Here is a 24,392-nt window from a genome sequence, read left to right as displayed (position 1 = left end):
TCCCCAGCCCCTGCTTGCAGTTCTTTTAGGAAGGAATTTCAACAACCCGAGGGGGCAGGAGTACAGGGAAGCAGAAGGGATTGCAGATGAAGCAGGGTCAGGACCCCTGAATGTTGATGCAGTTGTGATGATTATCTCCCAGGACACCCTGGCGCTGGGGAAGACGGAGGAGGGGCTGAAGCACTTCCGGGTGAAGTTCAATGAAGCCCTGAGGGAGAGCTGGAAGACCAAAGTGAACTGGCTGGCACACAACCTGACCAAAGACAACTGGCAATAGTGGACACCTCTGAGCCGCCACAGGCTGACAAACCTGTTCTGAGGACAGCTACCCTGGGTTGTCCTAGATGGGGCCTCACACCTGACCTGCACCTCATGGGAAAGAACAACACAATTGCCTTTTGTTTACACTAGTTATTTAGAGAGACAGGAAATATTTCAATATGATGGGGGAATGTGATGGACATTATTATCCAAAGTAGATGTACAAAGACACAAATTGGTGTAAATATACTTTGTATACAACAAGAGATATGAAAAATTGTGTTTTATTTGTGTAATAAGAATTGTAATATATTCTGCTGTCATATAAAAAAAAAAAACTAGTATAAAAACCAAACTGCCAGGGCTGGTGTTGTAAGCTCAGTAGTAGAGTGCTTGCCTTGCACGTGTGAGGCGCGGTTTCAATCTTCAGCACCACATAAAAATAAATTAAAAATAAAGGTATTTGTCCAATTACAAGTGAAAAATAACAAAAAGAACAAAACACCATAAATGCAAACGCACCCAAGTGCAGAGGAGGGGTTCTGCACTGTGTCCACGCACTGTGAGTTGGGCACCTTGAGGTTGTACCTTGCTCTTGTCTTAGGATGGGCATTCCAGGTCTTCCAGCTGATGGATCTTGCCCAGCAAAGACTGACCTCCTCTTGGGGAAGCCTTGTTCCAAGGCTCCCCACCTAGCAGTTACTTGGCCTCCTGTCCACTTAGGACACCTCAATCCCCAGATCAACTTCTGCCACCTGTGTGGCCCGCCCTGCATGTTCTCCATTGACCAAGTCCTGGGCAGCTCCCAAAGAAGCCAGAGTACCCTCCAGACACAGGGATGCTTACTCTTCACTACTAAAGTGACTCTCAGGTAGAGGATGCCCTCAACTCTTTCACCTTCAGGTAAGAAAATAATAACACTCTATTTACTGAACTTCTGCAGCTGCAGAGGAGCCTGCCTCCCCTATGTGTAGTATAAAAAATGAGCTTGGCAGAGCTCCTCCTGGTCAGGGTGAAAGGTCAGAGAGGGTCTGTGTGGTGATGTGTGAACAGGCTCCCTGCTCTGGAAGGTTTAAGGGAGGGATGGGGCTTGATGTCCCCCAGGGCTCACCTTTGAGGAACCATCTGGGAATAATCTTGGGCCACGTGAGGTGGGGTCTTTCTCTCTGAGGGCACTTACTCTGAGATAGTCCAAGTTTGGCCTCAGTAATCCCAAAGGGCTGCACAAGAGAAACTGTCCCCACTGCAGGTTCCTGTGCCTCTTTCAGCTTTCTGAAGCCCGCTGTAGTGAAGCATCCAGGACTTGGGCTTTTAGAAACCCACAGTGGGATAGGGCCAGAGCCCAGTCATAGAGCATGTGCTGAGTATGCATGAGGACCTGGGTTTGATCTCTAGCAGTGTAAACAAAAAAATATGAAGAAGCTCCTGATAATCCTGATGCACATTTAGATCACTCAGGACCTTCTGGGCTCACTGATGATCTCTCAGGTGTCTCCCAATACTTGGCAGAGCCAGCAGACTCTGGCCCTTAGCAGCAGAGGTGCACAGCTTAAAAGGAATTCCAGATGCCAGCTCTCTGCATTTTCAATAGCTGTTGGGCCACCAGAGCACCTGTCTCATCTGCAGTAGCCAGAGATGACACTTTTGTTCCCAAATAAATGCTAAATTTAATCAGGCCACCTGCCTCCTTTACAGTATGAAAAACCACACACATGTCTATGTATTATGCTTCAAGGCATGGGCTACAGACCTTGCACAACCTCAGCGATTTCTGGGTGTATCATCTGTTGCCCAGTGAGAACAGCTTCTATTTGTTTTCAATTATTTCATGTTGCAAGTTAAATATCACTGATGTGGGTTGAGTCTGCAGTCTTTTGTCACAAGTCAGAAAGGCAAGTGGAAAGAAATTAAAGCCTTTCTATGGTCTTATGTTCTTGGCTCAAAAGGAAAACAAAGTTTAAACAAGGCAGTAAACAGGCATCACTCCAGCTGGAGTTAGAAACAGAACTTTACTGTAGTGTACACACTTTCCCACCTAGCATCAACGCATGCATTTGGGCAGGAACATCAAGGCACTACAGAACATATGAGGACATTCCCCTCTGTTAGCTTTTACCACTGTCTAGACAGCATCTACACAGACTGCATGTGGATGGGCAGCCACACAACAGCACAGCCATCCTTAAGACTGGCAGTAAGGACACAGGGGCAGTGTGCTGGATGATCCCCAGGTTTACATGAAGAGCAAAGTTCTTTGTGGCTCTATCCCCAACTTCTTTCTCTCCTTGCCCTTCCCATGGATCAGAGCAGCAGAACTCCTGGCTACTGGAGTGAGGATCTGACCCCAATGCACGGGCATTCTGCAGAAGCAACCCACAGGGGCTGGGGTGGGGTAGATGCAGACTGTTTTGGAACATTGTAGCACTCTGACTTCCTCCATTATGAGTGAAGATCCCTCAAGAAACCACTGCTATCTCCAAAACCATGTGGTCAAGTGATCTGCATCACAGCTTTCAATTTCAATGAAGTGTAGAGAACTTCACCAGCAGAAAAATGTACATCTATGAAGCCTCAGTACAGGAACACAAAGCCTGGGTGACAGAAAAGGAAGCTTCTGTTCCTGAGAGGAGTGCATGGGAAGCCAGGGACCCCACAACTCCCATCCCCAACATAATGCTAGAAGTCTGCAGAACCCCAAAGATGAAGACACATTTCTAGACTTCAAACACAAACCACTACTCTGGTCCCAAACAGCACATCAAATCCTACATAGCCTTATGCCTAGACCAGAGTGAGAAGGCCTCCCCTCCTAGCTTCCCGAGGGAGAGGGAACAGAAGCAGAGTCACTGCACTTGGCATCCTAGTCCTGAGTACACTAGCACAAAGGACACAGAGAATCACAATGTATTTACAAAGCATTAAAAAGTCAGTTGATCATCTACATATTAACCCCATTCTACCATTGTAAAAGCACTAGTTTGGAAAAAATAAATAAAGACCTTCAAAAAGAAAAAGAAAAAAATGATTACCAATTTTTACTCTCTGTCAGCTCAGCTTGTCTAGTCACTGAAACTTTTCTGGAGGTGCAAGAGGTGGGCAACTCACTGGATGGCAGAATCCTGGACTGCTGCAGCCCCTGAGCTGGCAGGACATGGCAGGGAGGAAGAGTCAGCTCCTGGCTTTTGGGAAAAAGTGATCCAGCAGGGCTGGGCAGATGGTGGGAGCCTACAGTTCCACACACTTGGCATGGGAGGATAATTAGCAATGGGGGTTTTCAGACCTGCTGGCTGAAGAGATTTTTTACATGGAGGACATGCTGACTGGGAGACGGGTAGCATTCTGAGGTGGGGATGCAAGAGTCCAGGTTGCATTCAGTAGCTGAGTGTGGAGCTTTCCCACGTCAGCTGCTGATGCTGGTTGGAGTTCTGGCTCTCCCCAGGGCCACCCTCCTTCTCCTCACAGCTCTCCCACTGGTTGATAGTGATGTCTTCCTCCTCCTCCTCTCCGGCCTCACATTGCTCTTCCTCTTTCTCCTCCTCCTCCTCACCACTGTGCTGGTCCCGGTAGGTCTGCAAAGAGAAGGATGTGCGAGTCCAGCTCATGGCCAAGTCATCCAGTGTCCACCTTCCAGGAGCAGCAGCAGAAGGGAGATGTCCCCCAGTGAGGGAGACTCTCCAGAGACAGGAGCCTAGGCCTCGCTGGAAGTGGCCTCTCCGTGGAGTCCAGGCATGCAGAGAGCTCCAGGATGGGGATGCTCAGTTCCCTCCTTGGAGCACTGTCTCTGCATAAAGTGGGAGGAGCACCAGCCTGAAGCCAGCTCATCTCTGCACTTACACTTACTAGGTTGTACGAACTTCAGTAAGGCCTCACTGAGCCTCAGATTACCCCCCTGGATTTGAGGATCCTAGCTCACCAAGTTGTGTGGTTATAAGGTGGAGGCACATGGACATGGAGGAGCCTGGCCTATAGTACTCTGCAGCCTGGGGACTTGTCTGCTCCTACCTCCTTTTGGAGTTCATGGTGATGGTCAAGGCAGAGTCATTGCCATCCACCTCATTCTCCTTCCCTATGTCCTGGTCCCATGAGGTTCACTGATGTGCAACCCAGATATGAAACACCCTCAGGATGATCATAAAGACCATGAAGTAGATGCAAACGACAATCACCATGGTGGCAGGATTCAGGATGACTGTCAAGGGAGAATAAAGGACAAACAGGGCTGCAGAAAGGTCACCCAGATTGAGGCTTCCCACCTGTCATTGGCTATCCTAGGTTGGCACACTCCACCTGACCCTCAGAGATTAGAAAGCACCAGGAAGAGCTTTGCGTGGTCACAAATTGCTTGGTCCCTGTGGCTGTGGGCAGGCAATCATTTCCTTGTGTGTGATGAGGAGTGGGAACGGTGCTGCCATGCTCCCAGCCAGGTGGGACAGGGATATCTGCCTAAGCTCTGTGTGATGCTTAGTGTTTGCACCTAGGTGCCTCCCAAGTTCTTCCTGTAAATGATTGAGGACTGAGTAGGTTGTGGCCTGACAGGTAAACAAAATGCATTTCTTAGGGAGAACAAACTGTGGTTTAGCAGCCATGTGGCTGGCATGTTCCACAGGATTGGCAACATGGATCATGTACACCTGCAGTGGACAGGAAGAAAGGGTCACTAGGGATGAGCATCCTGACTGTTTCCAAGAGGAGAAATGGGGCAGCAGCAGCTGTGAACAATGCTAGTCTGAGTAGCCCCTGGACCCTGCTGTAAGAAAATGGTGCATGTGTCAGTGACCCGAAAAAAACAAACAAAAACAAATCAAAACAAACAAACAAAAAAAAATTTGTAAGAAGTAAGAAACCACTGTAAATCTGATGTTGTTCCATGTCCAAGAAACAGCACTTATTTATTTTTTTTTATTTTTGAGAGAGAGAGAGAGAGTGAGAGAGAGAGAGAATTTTTTTAATATTTATTTATTTTTATTTTTTATTTATTTTTATTTTTTTTTAATATTTATTTTTTAGTTATTGGCGGACACAACATCTTTGTTTGTATGTGGTGCTGAGAATCGAACCTGGGCCTCACGCATGCCAGGCAAGCGCGCTACCGCTTGAGCCACATCCCCAGCCCCATTAATATTTATTTTTTAGTTTTCGGTGGACACAACATCTTTGTTTGTATGTGGTGGTGAGGATCGAACCCAGGCCGCACGCATGCCAGGTGAGCACGCTACTGCTTGAGCCACATCCCCATCCCAGCACTTTTCTAATAACAACAAACAAACAAAAACAAAACAAAACAAAACAAAAACCACTTGTAAGCACTTAGAATCCACTGTAAATCTGATGTTGTTCCATGTCCAAGAAACAGCACTTTTCTAATAATTCATTTATAGTTAACTTTATCAAATAATCCATTCATGAGAGCAGAGTGGCAAAGCAACTTCAGGTCCTAGTCACTTGGGAAGTGGATGGTTTAGACATTTCTCCTGCCTTACCCCAAAACCTAGAAACTGGAAAGATGACACAATTCAAAATCTTTTATTTTCTTTCATGGTAAAGAAGGTCAGTTGCTAATAACAACCCTGGATCCAATTCCCCAGACCACAGAGCCCTTGAGCAAGGACAAAGCCACAGAAGATGCTGATGAAGGCTTCAGAGCAGGGTGGTCCTCTCCCTGCTATGGTGTGACAGTGACCACTGCCAGCTAGGGCACTGTTAGCCCTGTGTGTGGTGGGTCCCTGCATCAGTCCAAGGACCCTACTTCACTGCCAACAGATCCAGTGACCTGACACCACTACAAGGATCCTTTAGTTAACCAGCTCCTGTTCTTTATAGAAGAGCATCCTTGTGTCTCATGTGTGAAAACTTCAGCAACAACTTTGTCGCTTCCTGTGGTATTCCCTGACACTTGCTCTCTATCACCTCCCTCCAGGGTTCCTCAGGCTCTCACTCAGAATGCAGCAGATGGTGGAATGGAGCAGCAGCCCAACCTGTCAGCACAGACTGCACAGGTCTATCCACATCAGGCCAGGCTGAAGAAGGCCACCACTCCTGGGGGGAAGCCTCATTTGCCATGATGAGTGTGCTAAAGTGTGTCTACAAACATCAGGGCCAAGAGACAGGGCCCTCTGTCACCACCACAGCTGGCTCTTCTGGGTAGGAGCCCTATGCACACCTCCTCCTTAAGTTCATTGCTGAGGTAGCAGCCATTTACCTCAGAGCAGATGAGAATGAACTACCAGGTCAGTTGAACTACCAGTTGGTCAATGAACTACCAGGTATGCCAGTTCCAGAAGCACAAGAGTTACAAAACCTTTTGGTAGCTGTCCATGGTGCCACACCTGCAGGGTAAAGAAGATACTAGGTGGCTCAAGTTAGGAAGCTGGGTGGGGCCAGAGCCAAGGCCCCAGTGGCTAAAGGTAGGCACCTGGGTTGCTAAGCCAGCAGGCCAAATGCATGTGGTTTTCCAATTGAGGAAACAAACAGCATGCTTGGCATTTTAGGGGCATATGCTAGTCCTTTGTAAGTTAGTGCCACATGTCCACTTCTTGTTCAGAAGGGGGACACTGTGTAACAATGCTGGCTCTCCACAAGTTTGCAGATGTTGGGAGCCACGTCGCCTCCAGCTGGCTCTGGCCTCTCACCTGTGAAAACCATGCCCAGGTCAGAGGGGTTCACTTCAATGCCCTTCTGCTGCAGGTGAGCTTTGTCTACCTCCAGGCTCTCCTGGTTCCTCTCACTCCTCCATATGCAACCGCCTCAGATAGCAGGGACTCTTCAACTGCAGAAATGGCCCAACTAAATGTCACTGAGCCTGAGGGGCCCACCAAAGCTGGACATACCTAATGGACACCCAATTCAGGCTCAAGCTCACAAACCCATTTTCAGGAAAGCAAGAGAGTTAAGGGAGAGTCAAATTCAAGAATTGGGGGCTACTTAGGGTGTGGCTCAGTGGTAGAGCATGTCCTTAGCGCACACACACAGCCGTGGGTTTGATCCCACTGTGAAATAAACAAAGCAAACAAAAAAATGAGAGCACTACACAAATCCTGGGCAACAACAGCAGGAACACTGTCCTCCTATGGAATGAGCGGAAAGACATAGCTCAGAGCCACAGATCAGTCAGGGAAAGGTGGAAAGACCCTGAATTGGTTTCCAAATAGCATGATGACACCAGGCAAGTAAGAAGCCCTCTCAGGAACAGGATCTCCCAAAACCTCAGAGGGAAAGAAGGTGGGTACATCAGCCGCAGTAAGGAGTGTCCAGGAAGGTAAGGAGGCCTCCCCAAGCAGAGTGGCTGTTACCCTGGGGTCTTCAGATTCATCCCCCAGGAGCTACACTTCTCATGTGATTGTGCTGATGATTCCAAGCTCAGGGCACAGGAAAACCCCTAAGAGCTCTGAAATTTAGAAGCAGTTCAGGCAAAGCAGCGGACTCCACTCTGGTTGATCCTGGGCTTTTCCAGCTACAAAATCATGATGTAGCTTTGGACTGGGGGGGACTGCAATGCAGAGCACCTTATTAAAACATCTGCCACCAAGAATGAGGCTGTTAGGGCTCTGAAAACCACCTGGGAACCCACAGGTGCAAATGATGGTGGAGGGGGACCACACCGGTTCTCACTACCTTGGGACAGAAGACTGTGGCCCCTCCACGAAACACAGCCATCAGCACAGCTCCCACCCCCACCATGTGGAGTGTGGTGCTGGCCAACTTGGAAGAATATCATAATTATCATGCGAAGTTACAGAAGTTACACACAATGTCTGCATGCTGTAGGCTTTCATTTAGGTAAAGCACTAGAAAATACAAAATAATGTATGACAACTGAGAAGAGACCAGTGGTTGCTTTGGGGTGGGTGGCTGGGGAATGGGGACTTAGCCAGGCATTAGGAAAGGGCTAGAGAAATGTTTGGAATAATAAGAGAGGGGTTCACTATGATTGTGGCAAAATAAATCATGGGTTTATACATATATCAAATTTACCAAACTGCGTACTCCTAAATATGTGAAGTCTATTATATGTCAATGATATTTCAACAAACACATCTTTAGAACATACAGGGGGAAGAAAAGTTTCCTGCCCTCTGGAACCTGTGTCTGTCCAACAGAGTGATTTCCACACATCCATGGACTCCCCAGCCCACATAGGGCCAAAAGCCTCACCTGTAGAGGTCCCCTCAGGGGCCACTGCCAACCATGGGGAGGAGCTCGAAATCTGCCCCAGAGTCTGCCTCAGGAGTTCAGAAGAAGGCTGAGGAGGGGGCCTCCCTCTCAGCTTTGGGCCAGTCCCACCTGCCCAGCCTGAGTGCCCTGACTCCTGCTACCAAGCATGAAGGGTGCCACTTCCCAGCAAGGAGCCTCAGCCTGAAGCTCTGCCTGCAGGAGGAATAAGGGAAAGCCAGGTGGGCCTCGCAGGCTCCAACCAGCAGCAACCCAACACCTTCCGTCCCTCCCGTGGGAGCTGAGGAACATGGGCCAGGAAGGCTCCCAGCACCCTGCAGCCTCTTTTGTACTGTGGCTACTATGCCTCCCCTGACACTTGCTGCTGCCACCCCCAGCCTGCCATCCTCAGGCCCAGGGACAGCACAGTAACTGAGAGGACGGCCCATCTTGGTTGACTGCCTTCCAGGCCCTAATTCCTCTGCAGTGCCCTGGGACCTGGGAGTCTGGGTGAAGGGGGAAGCTCCCCCCGCACACAGGGGAGAGGGCACTCTCCCCTCTGGGGGAGGCCCCTCGGACCTTGGTCTTGGGGTGGGGGGGAGCTCCACCACCCCCGCACCCAGGGGAGAGGGTACTCCCCCCTCCGGAGGGAGGCCCCTTGGACCTGGGTGTTGGGGTGCGGGGGAGCTCCACCACCCCCGCACCCAAGGGAGAGGGCACTCCCGCTTTCGGGGGAGAGGCCCCTGGGACCTGGGTGTCGGAGTGAGGAGCGGGAAGCTACCCCCTGCACCCAGGGAAGAAGGCACTACCACCTCCTGGGGGGAGGCCCCTCAGACCTGGGTGTGGGGATGGGTGGGGAGCTCCATCCCCCACCCCATACCCAAGGGAGAGGGCACTCCCTCTTCCACGGGGAGGCCCCTGGGACCTGGATTTCGGGGAGGGGGGAGCACACTCCTCATCCTCCCCACACCCAGCGGAGAGGGCAATCCCCCCTACAGGGGGGAGGCCCCTCTAACCTGGGTGTCAGGGGGGTGGAAGCTCTCCCCTCCACACCCAGAGGAGAGGGCACTACCCCCTCCACGGGGGAGGCCCCTCTTAACTGGGTTTATGGAGGGAGCTCACACCTGCACCCAGGGGAGAGGGCACTCTTGACTCCAAGGTGGAGGCCCCTCTAACCTGGGTGTGTGTGTGGGGGGAATTCCCCCCATGCACCCAGAGGAGAGGGTACTCCCCCTTTCAGGGCGGGAGGCCCCTCTAACCTGGGTGACAGGGGGGAAGAGCTCCCTGGCTCTGAACCCAGGGGAGAGGGTACTCCCCCTTCCAGGGGGGGACCCTCCTAACCTGGGTGTGGTGGGGGAGCTTGCCCTCTCCACACCCATGGGAGAGGGCACTCCGAGGTCCAGGCGGGAGGCCCCTCTAACCTGGCTGCCAGGGGTAGCTCCACAGCGCACCCAGGGCAGAGGGGCACTCCCTTCTCCAGGGGGGAGGCCCCTCTAAGCTGGGGGTCCAGGGGAGCTTCCCAGTGTACACAGGGCAGAGGGGCACTCCCCCCTCTAACCCTAACCCTAACCCTCCTGGGGGCGGCCCCTGGAAACTGGATGTTAGAGTGGGGAGGTGAGCTCCCCCTCACCATGCACCCAGGGCAGAGCGCACTCACCCCTCTACAGGGAGGCCCCACCAACCTGGATGCCAGGGTGGGGGAGGGGAGATACCGCCCTCCCACCCTGCACCTAGGGGAGAGGGCACTCCCCCTCTAGGGGGGAGGACCCTCCGACCTGGGTGAGTGGGGGGGTGGGAGCTCCACCTCCGCCTCCAGGGGAGAGGGCATTCCCCCCTCAGGGGGATGCCCCACTAACCTGGGGTGTGTGGGGGGAGCTCCCCCTCCACACCCTGGCAAGAGGGCTCTCTGGACTCCAGGGGGGAGGCCCCTCTAACCTGGGTGTGTGGGGGGAAGCTCCCCCCTCTGCACCCAGGGGAGAGGGCACTCCCCCCTCAAGAGGTGAGGCCCCTCTAACCTGGGTGTGGGGGACGGAGATCCACCCCTCCACACCCAAAGGAGAGGGCACTCCCCTCTGGGGTGGGGGAGGGAGGCCCCCTCCATCCTGGGTGTTGGGGTGGGGGGCGGAGCTCACGCTCCTCACCCCTCACCTAGGGGAGAGGGCACTCCCTAGTCTGGGGAGGAGGGCACTCAGACCTGAGTGTTGCCGGGGTGGAAGCTCCACCTCCATATGCAGGATGCCCCACTAACCTGGGGTGTGTGGGGGGGAGCTACCCTCCACATCCAGGGAATTCCCCCCTCTGGACTCAAGGGGGGAGGCCCCTCTAACCTGGGTGTGTGGGGGTGAGTTTCCCCCTCTGCACCCAGGGGAGAGGGCTCTCCCCCCTCCAGGGGGAAGGCCACTCTAACCTTGGTGTGTGTGGGGGCGGATCTCATCCCTCCGCACCCAGGTGAGAGGGCACTCCCCCCTCCAGGGTCAAGGGCCCTCTAACCTGAATGTGTGTGGGAGGGAGATCCCCTCTCTGCACCCAGGATATATGGCACTGCCCCCTCCAGGGCGGCGGCCTCTCTAACCTGGGTGTCAGGGGGAGCTCCCTAGAGCACCCAGGGCATTTCCAAACTCATGAGAGTAGCATTACCTTGATATTAAAGAGGCAATAGCAAAATGGAAATTATAGAGCTCTCTCTCCTTATCAAATGAGACTTGTTCCAGATACACAACATGGCTTAATATTTGGAAATCATTCAATGTAATATAATTCAATGTTTTATATATTTATATATATTTTAGTTTCAAATAAAAGAGAAAATATTTTTTTTGGTTTTTTTTTTAATTTTTTTTATTATTAGTTGTTCAAAACATTACAAAGCTCTTGACACATCATATTTCATACATTTGATTCGAGCATCAACAAATTTCTACAAACCATGATTTCGACAAACGTAACTGAATCAGGTGGACATATACAATTAAAATATATCAATTTTTAAGAATTTTTTTTGTATGTGGACACAGTGCCTTTATTTTATTTATTTACTTATGTGATGCTAAGCATCAAACCCAGTGCCTCACACAGGCAGGTGAGCACTGTACCACTGAGCCACAACCTCAGCCCTTAAATAGATCAATTTTAGGCAAGGAAATAGAAGATGCCATCAAAAGCCTATCAACCAAAAAAGCCCCAAAGCAGATAGATTCTCAGCTGAGTTCCACCAGACAATGCAAGAAGAACTAATACCAATATTCCTCAAATTATTCTATGAAATAGAAAAGGAGGGAACCCTTCTGAACTCATTCTATGAGGCTGTTATCACTCTGACACCAATTGCAGACAAACACACATCAAGGAAAAAACTTAAGACCAATACCCCTGATTATCATAGACACAAAAATTCTCAATAAATTCCTGACAAATTGTACACAAAAAACACACTAAAATATAGTGCACCATGACCACGTGTGGTTCATCCCAGGGATGAAAGTTTGGTTCAACATATGGAAATCAATAAATCTAATACATCACATCAATAGACTTAAAGACAAGAATCATACAATTTTCTCTATAGATGCTGAAAAATATAGAATCATTTCATGTTCAAAACAATAGAAGAACTAGGAATAGTAGGATCATACTTCAACATTGTAAAAGCTATCTACACTAAGCCCAATGCCAGCATCACTATAAATGGAGAAAAATTGGAAGCATTCCTCTAAAAACTGGAACTAGTCAGGAATGCCCTCTTTCACCACTTCTATTCAACATAATCATTGAAATTGTAGCCAGAGAAATCAGATAAGCAAAAGAAATTAAATGGACACACATAGGAAAAGAAGAATTCAAACTATCACTATTTGCTGATGACATTTATAAGACCCAAAAAAATTTCATCAGAAAACTTCTATAACTAATAAATTAATTCAGCAAAGTATCAAGATACAAAATCAACACCCATAAATCAAATGCATTCCTATATATCAGCAATGAATCCACTGAAAAAGAAATTATGTAAACGATTCCATTCACAATAGCCTCAAAAATTAAATATCTGGAAAAAATCTATCAAAAAAGGTAAAAAGCTCTACAATAAAAAGTAGAGAACCTAAATAAATATATTGAGGAAAACCTCTGAAGATGGAAAGATGTTCCTCAATAGGCAGAAATAATATTGTTTAAATGGCTATACTACCAAAAACATCATACAGAAATAATGCAATTTCTATTAAAATCCTTAGGAAAGTCTGCACAGAAATAGAAAAGGCAATTATGATATATTTTTTGGTAAAATAAGGGACCCAGAATAGTGAAAGCAATCTTTAGTGAGAAAACTGAAACAGGAGGCATCATAATACCAGAACTTAAACTATATTACAGAGCTATAGTAACAAAAACGGCATGGTATTGGCACCAAAATAGACATGTAGATCAATGGTATAAAATAGAGGACACAGAGACAAACCCACATAATTTAAATATGGTTATCTCATACTAGACAAAACATTCACTGGAAAAAATAAGATAGCCTATTATTTCAACAGATGGTGCTGGCAAAACTGGAAATCCACATGTAGCCAAATGAAATTAAACCTCCATCTCTCACCCTGCACAAAAAATCAAATCAAAGAGGATCAAAGTTTTAGGCACTAGAACAGAGACCCTGCACCTAATAGAAAAAAAATAAGCCCAAATCTTCACCACTTCAGCCTAGGATCTGACTTCCTTAACAAGAGTCATAAAGTGCAAGAAGTAAAATCAAGAATAAATAAATGGGATGGGTTCCAATTAAAAAGCTTCTTCTCAGCAAAGGAACCAGTAAAGTGAGGAGAGCACCTGCAGACTGGGAGAAAATCTTTACCACATGCACCTCTGATAAAGCCCTCATTTCTAAGATATATTAAGAACTCAATAAACTTAGGACCATAAAAGCAAATAAACCAACGAATAAATGGGCTAAGGAACTGAACAGATACTTTATGGAAAAAGAAAGACAATTGATCAACAAATACATGAAAAAGTGTTCCAACACCTCTAGCAATTAGAGAAATACAAATGAAAACTACTCTAAGATTTCCTCTCACTCCTGTCAGAATTGCAATCATCAAGAATACAGGCAACAATTAATGTTTGTGAGGATGTGGAGAAAACGCCACACTCATACATTGCTGGTGAAACTGAAAATTGGTGCAACCACTATGTAAAGCAGTATGGAGAGTCCTTGGAAAACTGGGAATGGAACAAGCATTTGACCCAGCCATCCCACTCCTTGGTTTATATCCAAAGAACTTAAAATCAGCATACTATAGTTCCTGAATAGATGAATGGATAAATAAAATTATATATATATATATGTGTGTGTGTGTGTGTGTGTGTGTGTGTGTGTGTGTTTCAATGGAATATTACTTAGCTTTAAAGAAGAGTGAGATTATGGCATTTAGTAGTAATGACTGGAGTTGGAGATTATCATGCTAAGTGAAATAAGACAAACCCACATAACAAAAGGCTGAATGTTTTCTCTAATATGTGGATGTTATTTCATAATAAAGTGGTGGCACTAGGGAAGAATTATATTACCTTAGATTAGATAGAGAAAAGTGATGGGAGGGGAGGGAAGGGGAGGGCATGTGAGGCTAGGAAAGACAGTAGAATGAAACAGACATTATTACTGTAGGTATATATGTGATTACATGACCAATATAACTCTGCAACATGTACACTCAGAAAAATGAGAAATTATATCACATCTCTGTATGACATAGCAAAGTACATAACTACATTCTAATGTCATTTATAATTAAAATAATTAAAAAACTCATTAAAATTGAAATAGATAAATGTAAGTCAAATAGTAAAAAAACTCAACTGAAAAATGATGATGTATCAAAAAACACATGAATGGACTCATAAGAGTTTACAGTAACAGAAGACAGAATAGCTTGAATGATAAAATGTATATAAATAGCGAATTATAATTCACAGAATGGAAAAAAATGAGTATAAACTGATAAGTAAACTGCTATAGGAGAGTTCTTCCTTACAGAATTCACATTAATGAATGAAATAATGCAATTCGTTAAAAAAATCACCATTACAATACCATAATAATTGTTGCAGGAAATGACCACAATGGGTGCTAAAAATAGTGGACAAAAGATTAAGGAAAATCAATATATTTGCATGGACTAAAATGAACATCAACCAAGACAATTGTTAATTAAAAAAGAAAATTATTAACTTTAAAGTGGAGAATAAACCAGGCAAGGTGGTGCACACTTATAACTTGAGAGTTTGAAGCAGGAGGATCACAAGTATGAGACTGGCTTCGGTAAATTAATGAGAATCTCAGCAAGTAAGCAAGACCCAGCCTCGAATAATTAACATGACTGAGGATGTAGCTCAGTGGTAAAGTGCTCCTGATTTCAATCTCAGTACCCAAAAGAAGTCATAAGTATATGACTTATCAACATTATATATCCTCTGATGTAATTCATTGAGAAGGACACCATAATCACTATTATGTTATTTTCAGCAGAAACAAATATACTCAAAGTAGTCACAAAAATACCATAGAAATAAAAAATGAGTGACACAGTCCAAAATATCTGAGCAGGACTTTTTAACATAGCAAGGTCATAAAAGAAAAGGAAAGGAGCCGTGGTTGTGGCTCAGTTGTAGAATGCTTGACTAGTATGCATGAGGCACTGGGTTTGATCCCTGGCACCACATAAAAATATAAACAAACAAAATAAGAATACTGTGTCCATCTACAACTAAAAAATCTTTAAAAAAGGAAAGAATTTTAGTCTTTCAACTAAAAGACTTTCATTGTTTCAAATTTTCACAGATTGGAGGAGGTTACGGACACATGACTGTTAAATGTAATGTGGAATTTTGAAACATATATTGGACATTAGATAAAAAAACAAGTGCAATAAAACAAATGATTAAGTTAAAATGATTGTAACAATATTAATTTCTTGATTTTTACAATTATTTGTTAATATTAGGGCAAGCTCAGTGCAGGATATATGAGAAACTTCTCCTTGTTTTACAGTTTTGCTGTAAATCTAAAATTCACTCAAAATGAAAAATAAATTAAAGATATTAGTGATACATTAGAATTCCTTTTGACATGATTACAAATGCATGGGGTGCGATTTGCTCCAGTTCTGTACTAAAGTCTTACCCTCATCCTCTTCTCCTGCTCCTTTTCCTTTAATGATTTTTCTGCTAGTTATTTACATTTATTTTTCTTAATTACTTTCTTGTGGATACACATATGGAGATATATATATATATATATATATATAGATGTATATAGTTAGATGCTTTAAAAACAAATGACAACTTAAAATTAGTCAAACATTTTCAAATTCATTTTCTCAATGAAAATCAGAGTAGATTCAATTTGTGATAAATGTCTAATTACATCTACTTTCTATCTAATTTTTAAGCCTATAAAATAATCTCAAGTAATGTAGCATTAAGTAAATCACAGGGAAAATAGAACTGATAAAAAAGTATAAAGAATTTTTGTTTAAGGATTTTTTACACCATAACTTTAATTAATTAATTTATTTATATATGGCACTGAGTATTGAACCCAGGGCCTCATGTATACTAGGCAAACATTCTATCACTGAGCCATAACCCGAACCCATATTAGGAATTTTCTGATATGGAAAAGCACTCAAAAATTATTAATCATAACACATACTAAAATCAAAAGAAATAATTCAAATCCTCTTACCAATTTCAGCAGGTCTGATTTTGTTCCCTTAAAGGTTAAGTTTTCTGAGTCTTGACAGGTTTCTTATGTCCTTTTCTATATTAGTTATATGATTAAAGTGAAGGTAGAGAGTGGTGAGAGAATCTAACCTATACACCACTGAAGGAATTTCTCTCAGTTTATTATGCTGTAAATCAAGCAACAGCAGTTTCTTCATGTTATCAAGAGAGTCAGGCAGACTGGTAAGTTAATTTTTACTTAGAGACAGTATCATGAGATTTACTAGACAGCCCACTGCTGCTGGAAGGGACTGCAGTTTGTTACTGTATATGTAAAGTTCTGTTAATTGAGTCAAGTGTTTGATTGATGCTGGCAATATGTGCATAGACCTCTTGGATAAGTCCAAACACACTGAATTCTCTTCCAGGCATATATTGCTCTTTAGTCACTTCTGCATTACTGGATTTTTTTCCTAGTCCCATGTGCAGGACTTGGCCACTTGATCGTATTGTCAAGTGAAAAAGCCATCCCTAGTTGGGCAACACTGGAGACTTTTTGTCTGTCTTTGTCATCTTTCCCTTTGGTTTTAGATTCATTTTCATGACTTTCTGTCCCCAAATCTCCAAAAGCCTTTGCCACTTTTTTTCTTTCCTTGACTGATGGTACTTTGGGCTCTTTCTTTTTAGAGTGTTTTATTTCCCTAGACTACTAACTCATGGTGACTTAAACTTGGAAAAAACCCACAAAATTTTATATTATTTGCTAGCAATCAAATTCAAAGATGAACAAACACCTTACACAACACCTGTCTGTCACATGTTGGATCTAAAAGCGCTATTACCATTTCTGACAACCCATTCCAACGGGTAAAATGGTGCTGGTCAATCAATGATTTATTAGAATTTCTGAAATATAATAGAGAATATTAAATTACCTTCTGTTAAAATTTACATTAAATAAATAGCCTAAGAAAAACAATCTTAAAGTGAAGGTTGCTGTAGAGAGCAGTGACAGAGAATAGGAGAGCTGTGTCTGAGATTGGGGTCTCTGATGACCTCATGGCTGTGGCATACCTGTTACCTAGGAATGTTTCTGTGCAAAGGTGCCAGAGTCCCAGCCTCAATCTTGATCTCAGACACACAGCTACTGGGAACAGAGGAACTCTCTTGCTAAAAAACCACAATTGTTCACCAGTCTGCTGCACCTGAACCTGTGCACCTAACAGTAACTTCAGACAATGGACTTTCTTGAGAACCACACAAAGCTCCTAACATTGCACACTGAAATTGTGGAATGCAACTGTGAATAGTTGCATGATGTTGCTAGCCATATAAAGATATGAGTACAAAGAAAGATGCTGAATAGGCATATATAAATAAAGATTGCTGGAAGATTTCTTTAGACCTGCTTCTCCATCAGAGAGCAGCATTCCACCTGACCCCAGCTTTATCTTAAAAAACATTTGTCTGTGTGTGAGTTTTTATTTTTCTTATCCTCCTTTGCCCCTTGCCAAAACCTGCTACTTTGGACACAATGGTCACGGAATTTTGCCACCATCCTATTACTTGATACGCTATATACCAGAACCCTTTATTATGTAAAATCCATTAAAAATTAATAAATCAGGCCCTCCCTTCAAGAAATTTGTAATCTAATAGAGGATTTGTAAATTAATATTCATATTAATTTTATATGGATATATATATATATAAAAACAGCACTATGAGATATATATATACATACACACACATACACACACATTTTATATATATATATATATATATATATATATATATATATATATATATAAAACATTACTATGACAATGAAGCATAGAAGTATTTTTAGGTAACTAGTTTTTTTATCTTGTAAAAGAAAAAAAACATTTAAAAAATTTTAAAATGAACAGCATATATCCACAGCCTATATTCCTAACCAGCACCCTAAAATTGCTCTATCTGCAACTAACTATAGCTTTAGAAAACAGGAAGGAGAGGGTAATTATAATACAAAGTACTTGTATGAAGATGTGAATTTGGTGTTAACATACCTTATATACAAACAGAGATATGATAAATGGTGGTATAAAGGTGAATTAAGAATTGCATGTAAAAATTAAGGGAAAATAGGAAGGGTTTCAAAGTTGATAAAATAATGGAGCAGGAGTGTGACAAAAGAACAAAAGGAATAAAATTATATGAATCGAAAAAAGTAAATAGTTCAGGTAAAAGAGTATTAAAGTATGCACTTTAATAAGCACTCTAATTGATTCTCATACAGGTATATTGGAGGACTTACTCCTGACCAACCATGACAGAGCAAGATCCAACAATGTCTGTATTCTAGGAAACAGGAGAAAGACCAATAACAGGAAAATTACAAAAAGTTCACTGGAGAAGAAAAGGTAAGTAAAACCTTTGTGAAGGGCATCAGTCCCCCCTAAGCATTTTTAAATTTAAAATAAATTATTCTTATTTTTAACTCTTGTTAATTCTAACTGATAAAACCGCTTGGTTGGCATGCATCATTCCTGTTTGATCACAGGAATGGGGAAAAAATATTGTAGGCTATGGCCCGTCTCCCACACAAGACTGCAGGTTAGACTGTCAGAACAATCATGACAACTAACTAGGTAACATAGTATATTAATTCCTCTTAGGGTGAAACAAGCTATAGAAATTTTGATACAATCATTACCAGTGAAAACAGCTGAGAGGATCCTAGGCTAAATGGTGCTTTATTAATGGGGTAGAGTTCAAACAAGGAGAAGTAGGTGGTACACCATGAAGGGGAACACTAAGGGACTACAGACCATATGAGGTCTGGGAAGGAACACCAAGGCACTACAGACCATATGAGAACATCTGTGGATATATGCTGTTCATTTTAAATTTTTTAAATGTTTTTTTTTCTTTTACAAGATAAAAAATCTAGTTATCTAAAAATACGTCTGTGCTTCATTGTCATCGTATTGTTTATATATATATATATATATATATATATATATATATATATATATATATATATATATGTGTGTGTGTGTGTGTGTGTGTGTGTGTGTGTGTGTATATATCATAGTGCTGTATATATATATATATATATATATACATATAAAATTAATATGCATATTAATTTACAAATCCTCTATTAGATTACAAATTTCTTGAAGGGAAGGCCTGCACTATTAATTTTTAATGGATTTTACATAATAAAGGGTTTAGTAAATAGTGTAACCATCTCTGTGTTACCTTCTACCACTGTCTAGACAGCATCTACATAGACTGCATGTGAATGGGAAGCCACACAACAGCACAGCCATCCTTAATACTAGCAGTGAGATCACAGGGGAAGTGTGCAGGATGACTCCCAGGTTTACAGCCTAGCATCTGACATGTACATTAAGAGCAAAGTTCTGTGTGGCTTTAGCCTCAACTTCTTTCTCTCTTTCACCTTCCCATGGATCAGAGCAGCAGGACTCCTGGCTACTGCAGTGAGGATCTGACCTCAATGCAGGAGCATTATGCAGGAGCAACCCACAGGGGCTGGGGTGGGGTAGATGCAGACTGTTTTGGGACATTCTAGCACTCTGTTTTTCTCCATTATGAGTGCAGATCCTTTAGAAAACCACTGTTATCTCCAAAACAAAGCGGTCAAGTGATCTGCACCACAGCTGTCAGTTTCCATGATCCACAGAGAATGTCCCCAGCAGGATCATATACATTTATGAAGCCTCAGTACAGGAACACAAGACCTGGGTGATATCAAAGGAAGCTGCTGGTCCTGAGAGGCCAGGGACCCCAAAGCTTCCATCCCAAACACAATGCTAGAAGTGGGAAGAATCCCAAATACAAGACCCATTTCCAGACTTCAAACACAAAAAACTGTTCTGGTCCCAAAAAGAACACCAAATGCTATATGGCCTCATGCCTGGACCAGAGTGGGAAGGCCTCCCCTCCTGGTTTCCCAAGGGGGAGGTAACAGGAGCATTGTCCCTGAACTTCACATCCTAGTACTCAGTACACTAGCACAAAGGACACGAACAATTCCAATGTATTTAACAAGTAGTAAAAAGTCAATTGATTATCTATATATTAACCCCCTTCTACCACTTGTAAAAGCACTAGTTTGGAAAAAAAATGAAGACCTTCAAGAAAGAAAAATTGATTACCAAGTTTTATCCTTTGTCACCTAGGCTAGTCATTACCACTTTTCTGGAGGGGCAAGAGGTGGGCAACTCACTGGATGGCAGGAGTCTGGGGTGCTGCAGCCCCTGTGCTGGCAGGAGGTGGCAGGGAGGAAGAGCCAGCTCCTGGCTTTGGGGTAAAGAGACCCAGCATGGGTGGGCAAATGGTGGGAGCCTACAGTCCCACACCCTGGGCATGGGAGGATAATTAGCAATGGGAGTCCACAGACCTGCTGGCTGAAGAGATTTTCTACATGGAGGACCTACTAGCTGGGAGACGGGTAGCAGACATTCTGAGGTGGCGATGCAAGAGTCCAGATTGCACTCAGTAGCTGAGTGTGGAGTTTTCCCACTTCAGCTGCTGATGCTGGTTGGAGTTCTGGCTGTCCCCAGGGCCAACCTCCTTCTCCTCACAGCTCTCCCACTGGTCACTAGTGATGTCTTCGTTCTCCTCCTCCTCTTGAAACTCAAGCTGCTCTTCCTCTTTATGTAGCTACTTTATGATGTAAATATTTTTAAGCAAAATTCACAGAAGGAATCTATGGCCTCAAAAAGGTTAAGAAACTTGATAGAGCACAAATACTAAATGGCACAAATACTAAATCTTGCACTCACAAAGACTGAGCAGAGATATTTAGTTTGATTCTGAGTACTGAAAGGAGAATAGCAATAAGGATGGTCAGAATCGAGAAGGACATAGATAAGTTTATATAACTTCCTATTTTATGCTAAAGTGCATACTTCAAGTGAACTTCTCAAGTACATTTAGTTTGAAATATATGTTATAACTTCATATATGTCCATTGATAAATGAAATTCATAACTGAATTATAACAGAATGAAAGGTTCAGAAAAAAATGAAAAAAAAATAGCAAAAATAAGTATTCAGACCATTCTTTTAGATTTTTCCTGACATCAAATTCTTTGTATATCACGAAGTATTGATATGATTATGATAAAGTTATGATATGATTCAATCTGTTATACTAACCAAGATATAATTGATTGCAATGCTTTTATGACCTATATAAAAATGAATTAAATTTTAATCATTTATTTCATCATGACAACAATCTTTATTGTAACTTTTAAAAATAGAATAAAGATACTTTTGGTTCATAAGTGTGATGATTATTGAGTGTTCATGTGGCTGGTGTGGGAGATGTGCCTTGCTCTACACCTTGTCACTACCTTTGCACATTACTTATCTGTTGTCAAAAAAGGCTAAGGAAGGTATTTTATTAGGTACATTTAAACTCCTTCCTTCTCTCTTGAGTTCTTATTTCTTTTTAATAAATGACATAATTCCACCTTACTCTGATCTCTCCTCCTGGGGCCGATGAGACACCCTAGAAATTTTCTAAAAAGAACAAAAAGAATTATCTTTCTTATTACCTTCCAATACATATCACATATTGTCTTTTTTAATTTTCAATTTAACATACTGTCTTGTTCAATTTTCAATTTTTTTATCTTTTTTTTTACAATTCTATACCAACTAAAGGATAAAGTCTAACTCTAAATAATGACAGATCTGAACTTTCTTGATCTCTTTACCCTCTACACATAATTCCAGTATATAATATTTTCACTTCCCTGAACACAGTTGCTTCAAAATATGTTCAGGCCTCATCTCCTGGATGAAAATTTACAGAAAAGCCCTGAAAAACTACCCTAAATTGTTTAATTATTGTATTTTGCACATAAAAGTGAACACAAAATTTTTCATTATGTGGATTCACCATTTTCAGAATGTTAATAGTATTTGTATGAGTGTCAATGTTAATTTTTTCTTACAAGCATAAATACCAAAAGAAATTGATAAAAAATTCTTTTAAATTATTAAGGTACCAACTAATTATAACAAAACTAATGTTTCATTTACACTATTTTTATTAAACAGATGAAAGTCTGATGGCTTTGACAAATAGATAACATAGAAATCAAGGTTCAGTGAGGGAAGGAGAGAAAGAGAGAAGCACACAGGCAACTTCACATAAAAAGTAGCTTTGAGGGATGGGATTTGCTCACCTAGCGTGGGTGGGACCTGGGTTTGATCCTCAGTACCACATAAAAATAAAGTCATTGTGTTCTGTCAATGTACACCTAAAAAGTATATATTAAAAAGAGTAGCTATGAGTACTAAAAAGTTAATTTTTAACCAATAAATCTCTAAAACAACATGGATCTGAAAGTTTTTATAATTCTTACCCATTTTTTTTAAATTCTAAGTCAAGAACTTTCACACAAAAAGAATTCTGAGCTAGAACAACAACAACAAATAAAAAACTTTAAAAAAATGTTTAGGAAAACTGAGAGCTACCAAAGGTTTACATTGCACCAGAGCCAGTAGAAATGTGCTGAGGACAGCAAATATTTTAGTATATGAGAAGATAAATCTATACACAACATATAGAATGAACTTCAGTTTCACATAATTCACATATTGTTACTTTTTCTTGTGAAGCTTTTAAGAAATACAAATATCTTAAAAGAAACAACTGAACCTTGCCAATATAGTAAGAATTCTTGCCAAAAATGAACGTATGTAGTTCTAACTCTTTAAATATATTCTTTCCAAAAAGAAAAGATATATACTAAATAAGATTTATTTAAGATTTTTAAAGTCAAATAGCAAAACTGCAATTGAATAAGTGATATTCTAAAATTGTTGGCTCTTGAAATATGCATCTTTTTAACAAATTGAATTAGGAATGATGAGATTTTAGAAGAATCTTATCATTTTTAAGGAAGCTAGCTACTTTAATTTACCGTTTAACTCAAAAACTTGGCAACTCAGAGATGTCACATGACTCAATTATATGCATGTTTAAGAACTGTATCAATTCAACACACACTTATTCAAATGCACATTTTACTGAGCACTATACCAATATCAATGGAGGTCATAAAAGCATTAAAATACTGTCCCTATCATGGAGGATTTTATAGTCTAGTTGGAAATTCAAGACCCTAGAAATAACAGCAAACAAAAGGAAGTGCATAAAAATGTAGTTTAAAAGAGAGTCACAATATTGGTGGGTGCTTAAACAACATTTTTGGCTATGAATTAGCTTGATTATGGCTTCATTGTTGCATTAGCATTCTTCAAATATAATATCATGCATAAAAAGAGCATAATTTCATTTGGAAAAACAACAACAATAACAAAATAATGGAAAATAACTTTATTCCCAGAGAGTGTTATGAAGGTCAAAACACTGAATAAATAAATCTATACAAAGTATTCTTTTATGTAAATGTTAAAATTAATTAAAACAAAATAGTCATGTTTAGTAAGGGGAAAGACAGCAATAAGTTGTAAAAACATTAAAACTAACATAAATAGAGAAAATCATCAAAGAGCAGCATTTGTTTTCATAAAAAAACAGTTTCTCCAATTAATAATTATTTTGAGTTTTGGTGACTGGGAAAAAGTTCCGAATAACAGAGCTAAGGAGGAAGTTTTTGAAAGCGTCATCATTAGAGAGAAATGAGGAAATCACAATATGCGACTTGGTCACGTACTGCTCTTTCGTTAGAAAGGCCTGGGGACTCATCCAACTTGAAGGCAATGGAGGAGCCTCTGCCTTGCTAAATGAAACTCTGCCTTGCTAAATGAAACTCTCACAGCATTCAGATCTCACAGATCTTCTCTTTTCATTTTCATCCATTTTGCATCTTCTTTTTCTTTCTAATCTCATTTCTATTAGAATTTTAGCTTTTCCATTAAATTGTTTTACTCTTTCCATCTTACATATATGGTTTGGTTTCTTCACTGGAATTTTGGTTTTGCTTTTATTCTAAGATGCATTTCACTCAAATTTATTTCTTAGCTCTAAATAGTACTCTCAGATTTTAAGCCCAGTTGAGCTAATTTTCTTTCTTTTTTTTTTTTGCTTTTGATTTCTATATCTCCTATCAAATATATTTCTTCTGAATTTAAGGTCAGAAAAGTTAGGGGGTAGCCTCCATTCTGCTTAGTCTGAAATATTGACATTTCCTCTTGCAAGTTGTGTTTTGCTGGTGATCAATACAAAAGAGAAAAAAAGCAGAAATAATAAATTGATAGCTCAT

General features: G+C 42.0%; 1 protein-coding gene and 1 pseudogene across 12 annotated transcripts in view; both read left to right on the top strand.

The window, feature by feature from the left end:
• LOC144256290 (phosphatidylinositol 4,5-bisphosphate 3-kinase catalytic subunit delta isoform-like) overlaps positions 1-594 on the top strand; it is a 36,845-nt gene extending 36,251 nt beyond the window's left edge. For 11 of the 12 annotated variants that reach the window (XM_077801429.1, XM_077801435.1, XM_077801432.1 and 8 more), the window contains one exon: positions 143-594. In XM_077801429.1, coding sequence (XP_077657555.1) covers positions 143-277 — 135 coding nt within the window. In that variant the 3' untranslated portion in view covers positions 278-594. The remainder of the gene's footprint in view (positions 1-142) is intronic. The other variant, XR_013344064.1, reaches the window with a different exon arrangement.
• A 20,826-nt stretch (positions 595-21,420) lies between these two features.
• LOC144256332 (small nucleolar RNA U13) lies at positions 21,421-21,529 on the top strand (annotated as a pseudogene).
• Positions 21,530-24,392: the final 2,863 nt, after the last annotated feature.

The sequence above is a fragment of the Urocitellus parryii genome, chromosome 7 (genome assembly GCF_045843805.1).
Source record: "Urocitellus parryii isolate mUroPar1 chromosome 7, mUroPar1.hap1, whole genome shotgun sequence".
NCBI lineage: Eukaryota > Metazoa > Chordata > Mammalia > Rodentia > Sciuridae > Urocitellus > Urocitellus parryii.
The sequence above is the reverse complement of the archived record's forward strand: the minus strand, read 5'-3'. Positions and strand labels throughout refer to the sequence as shown.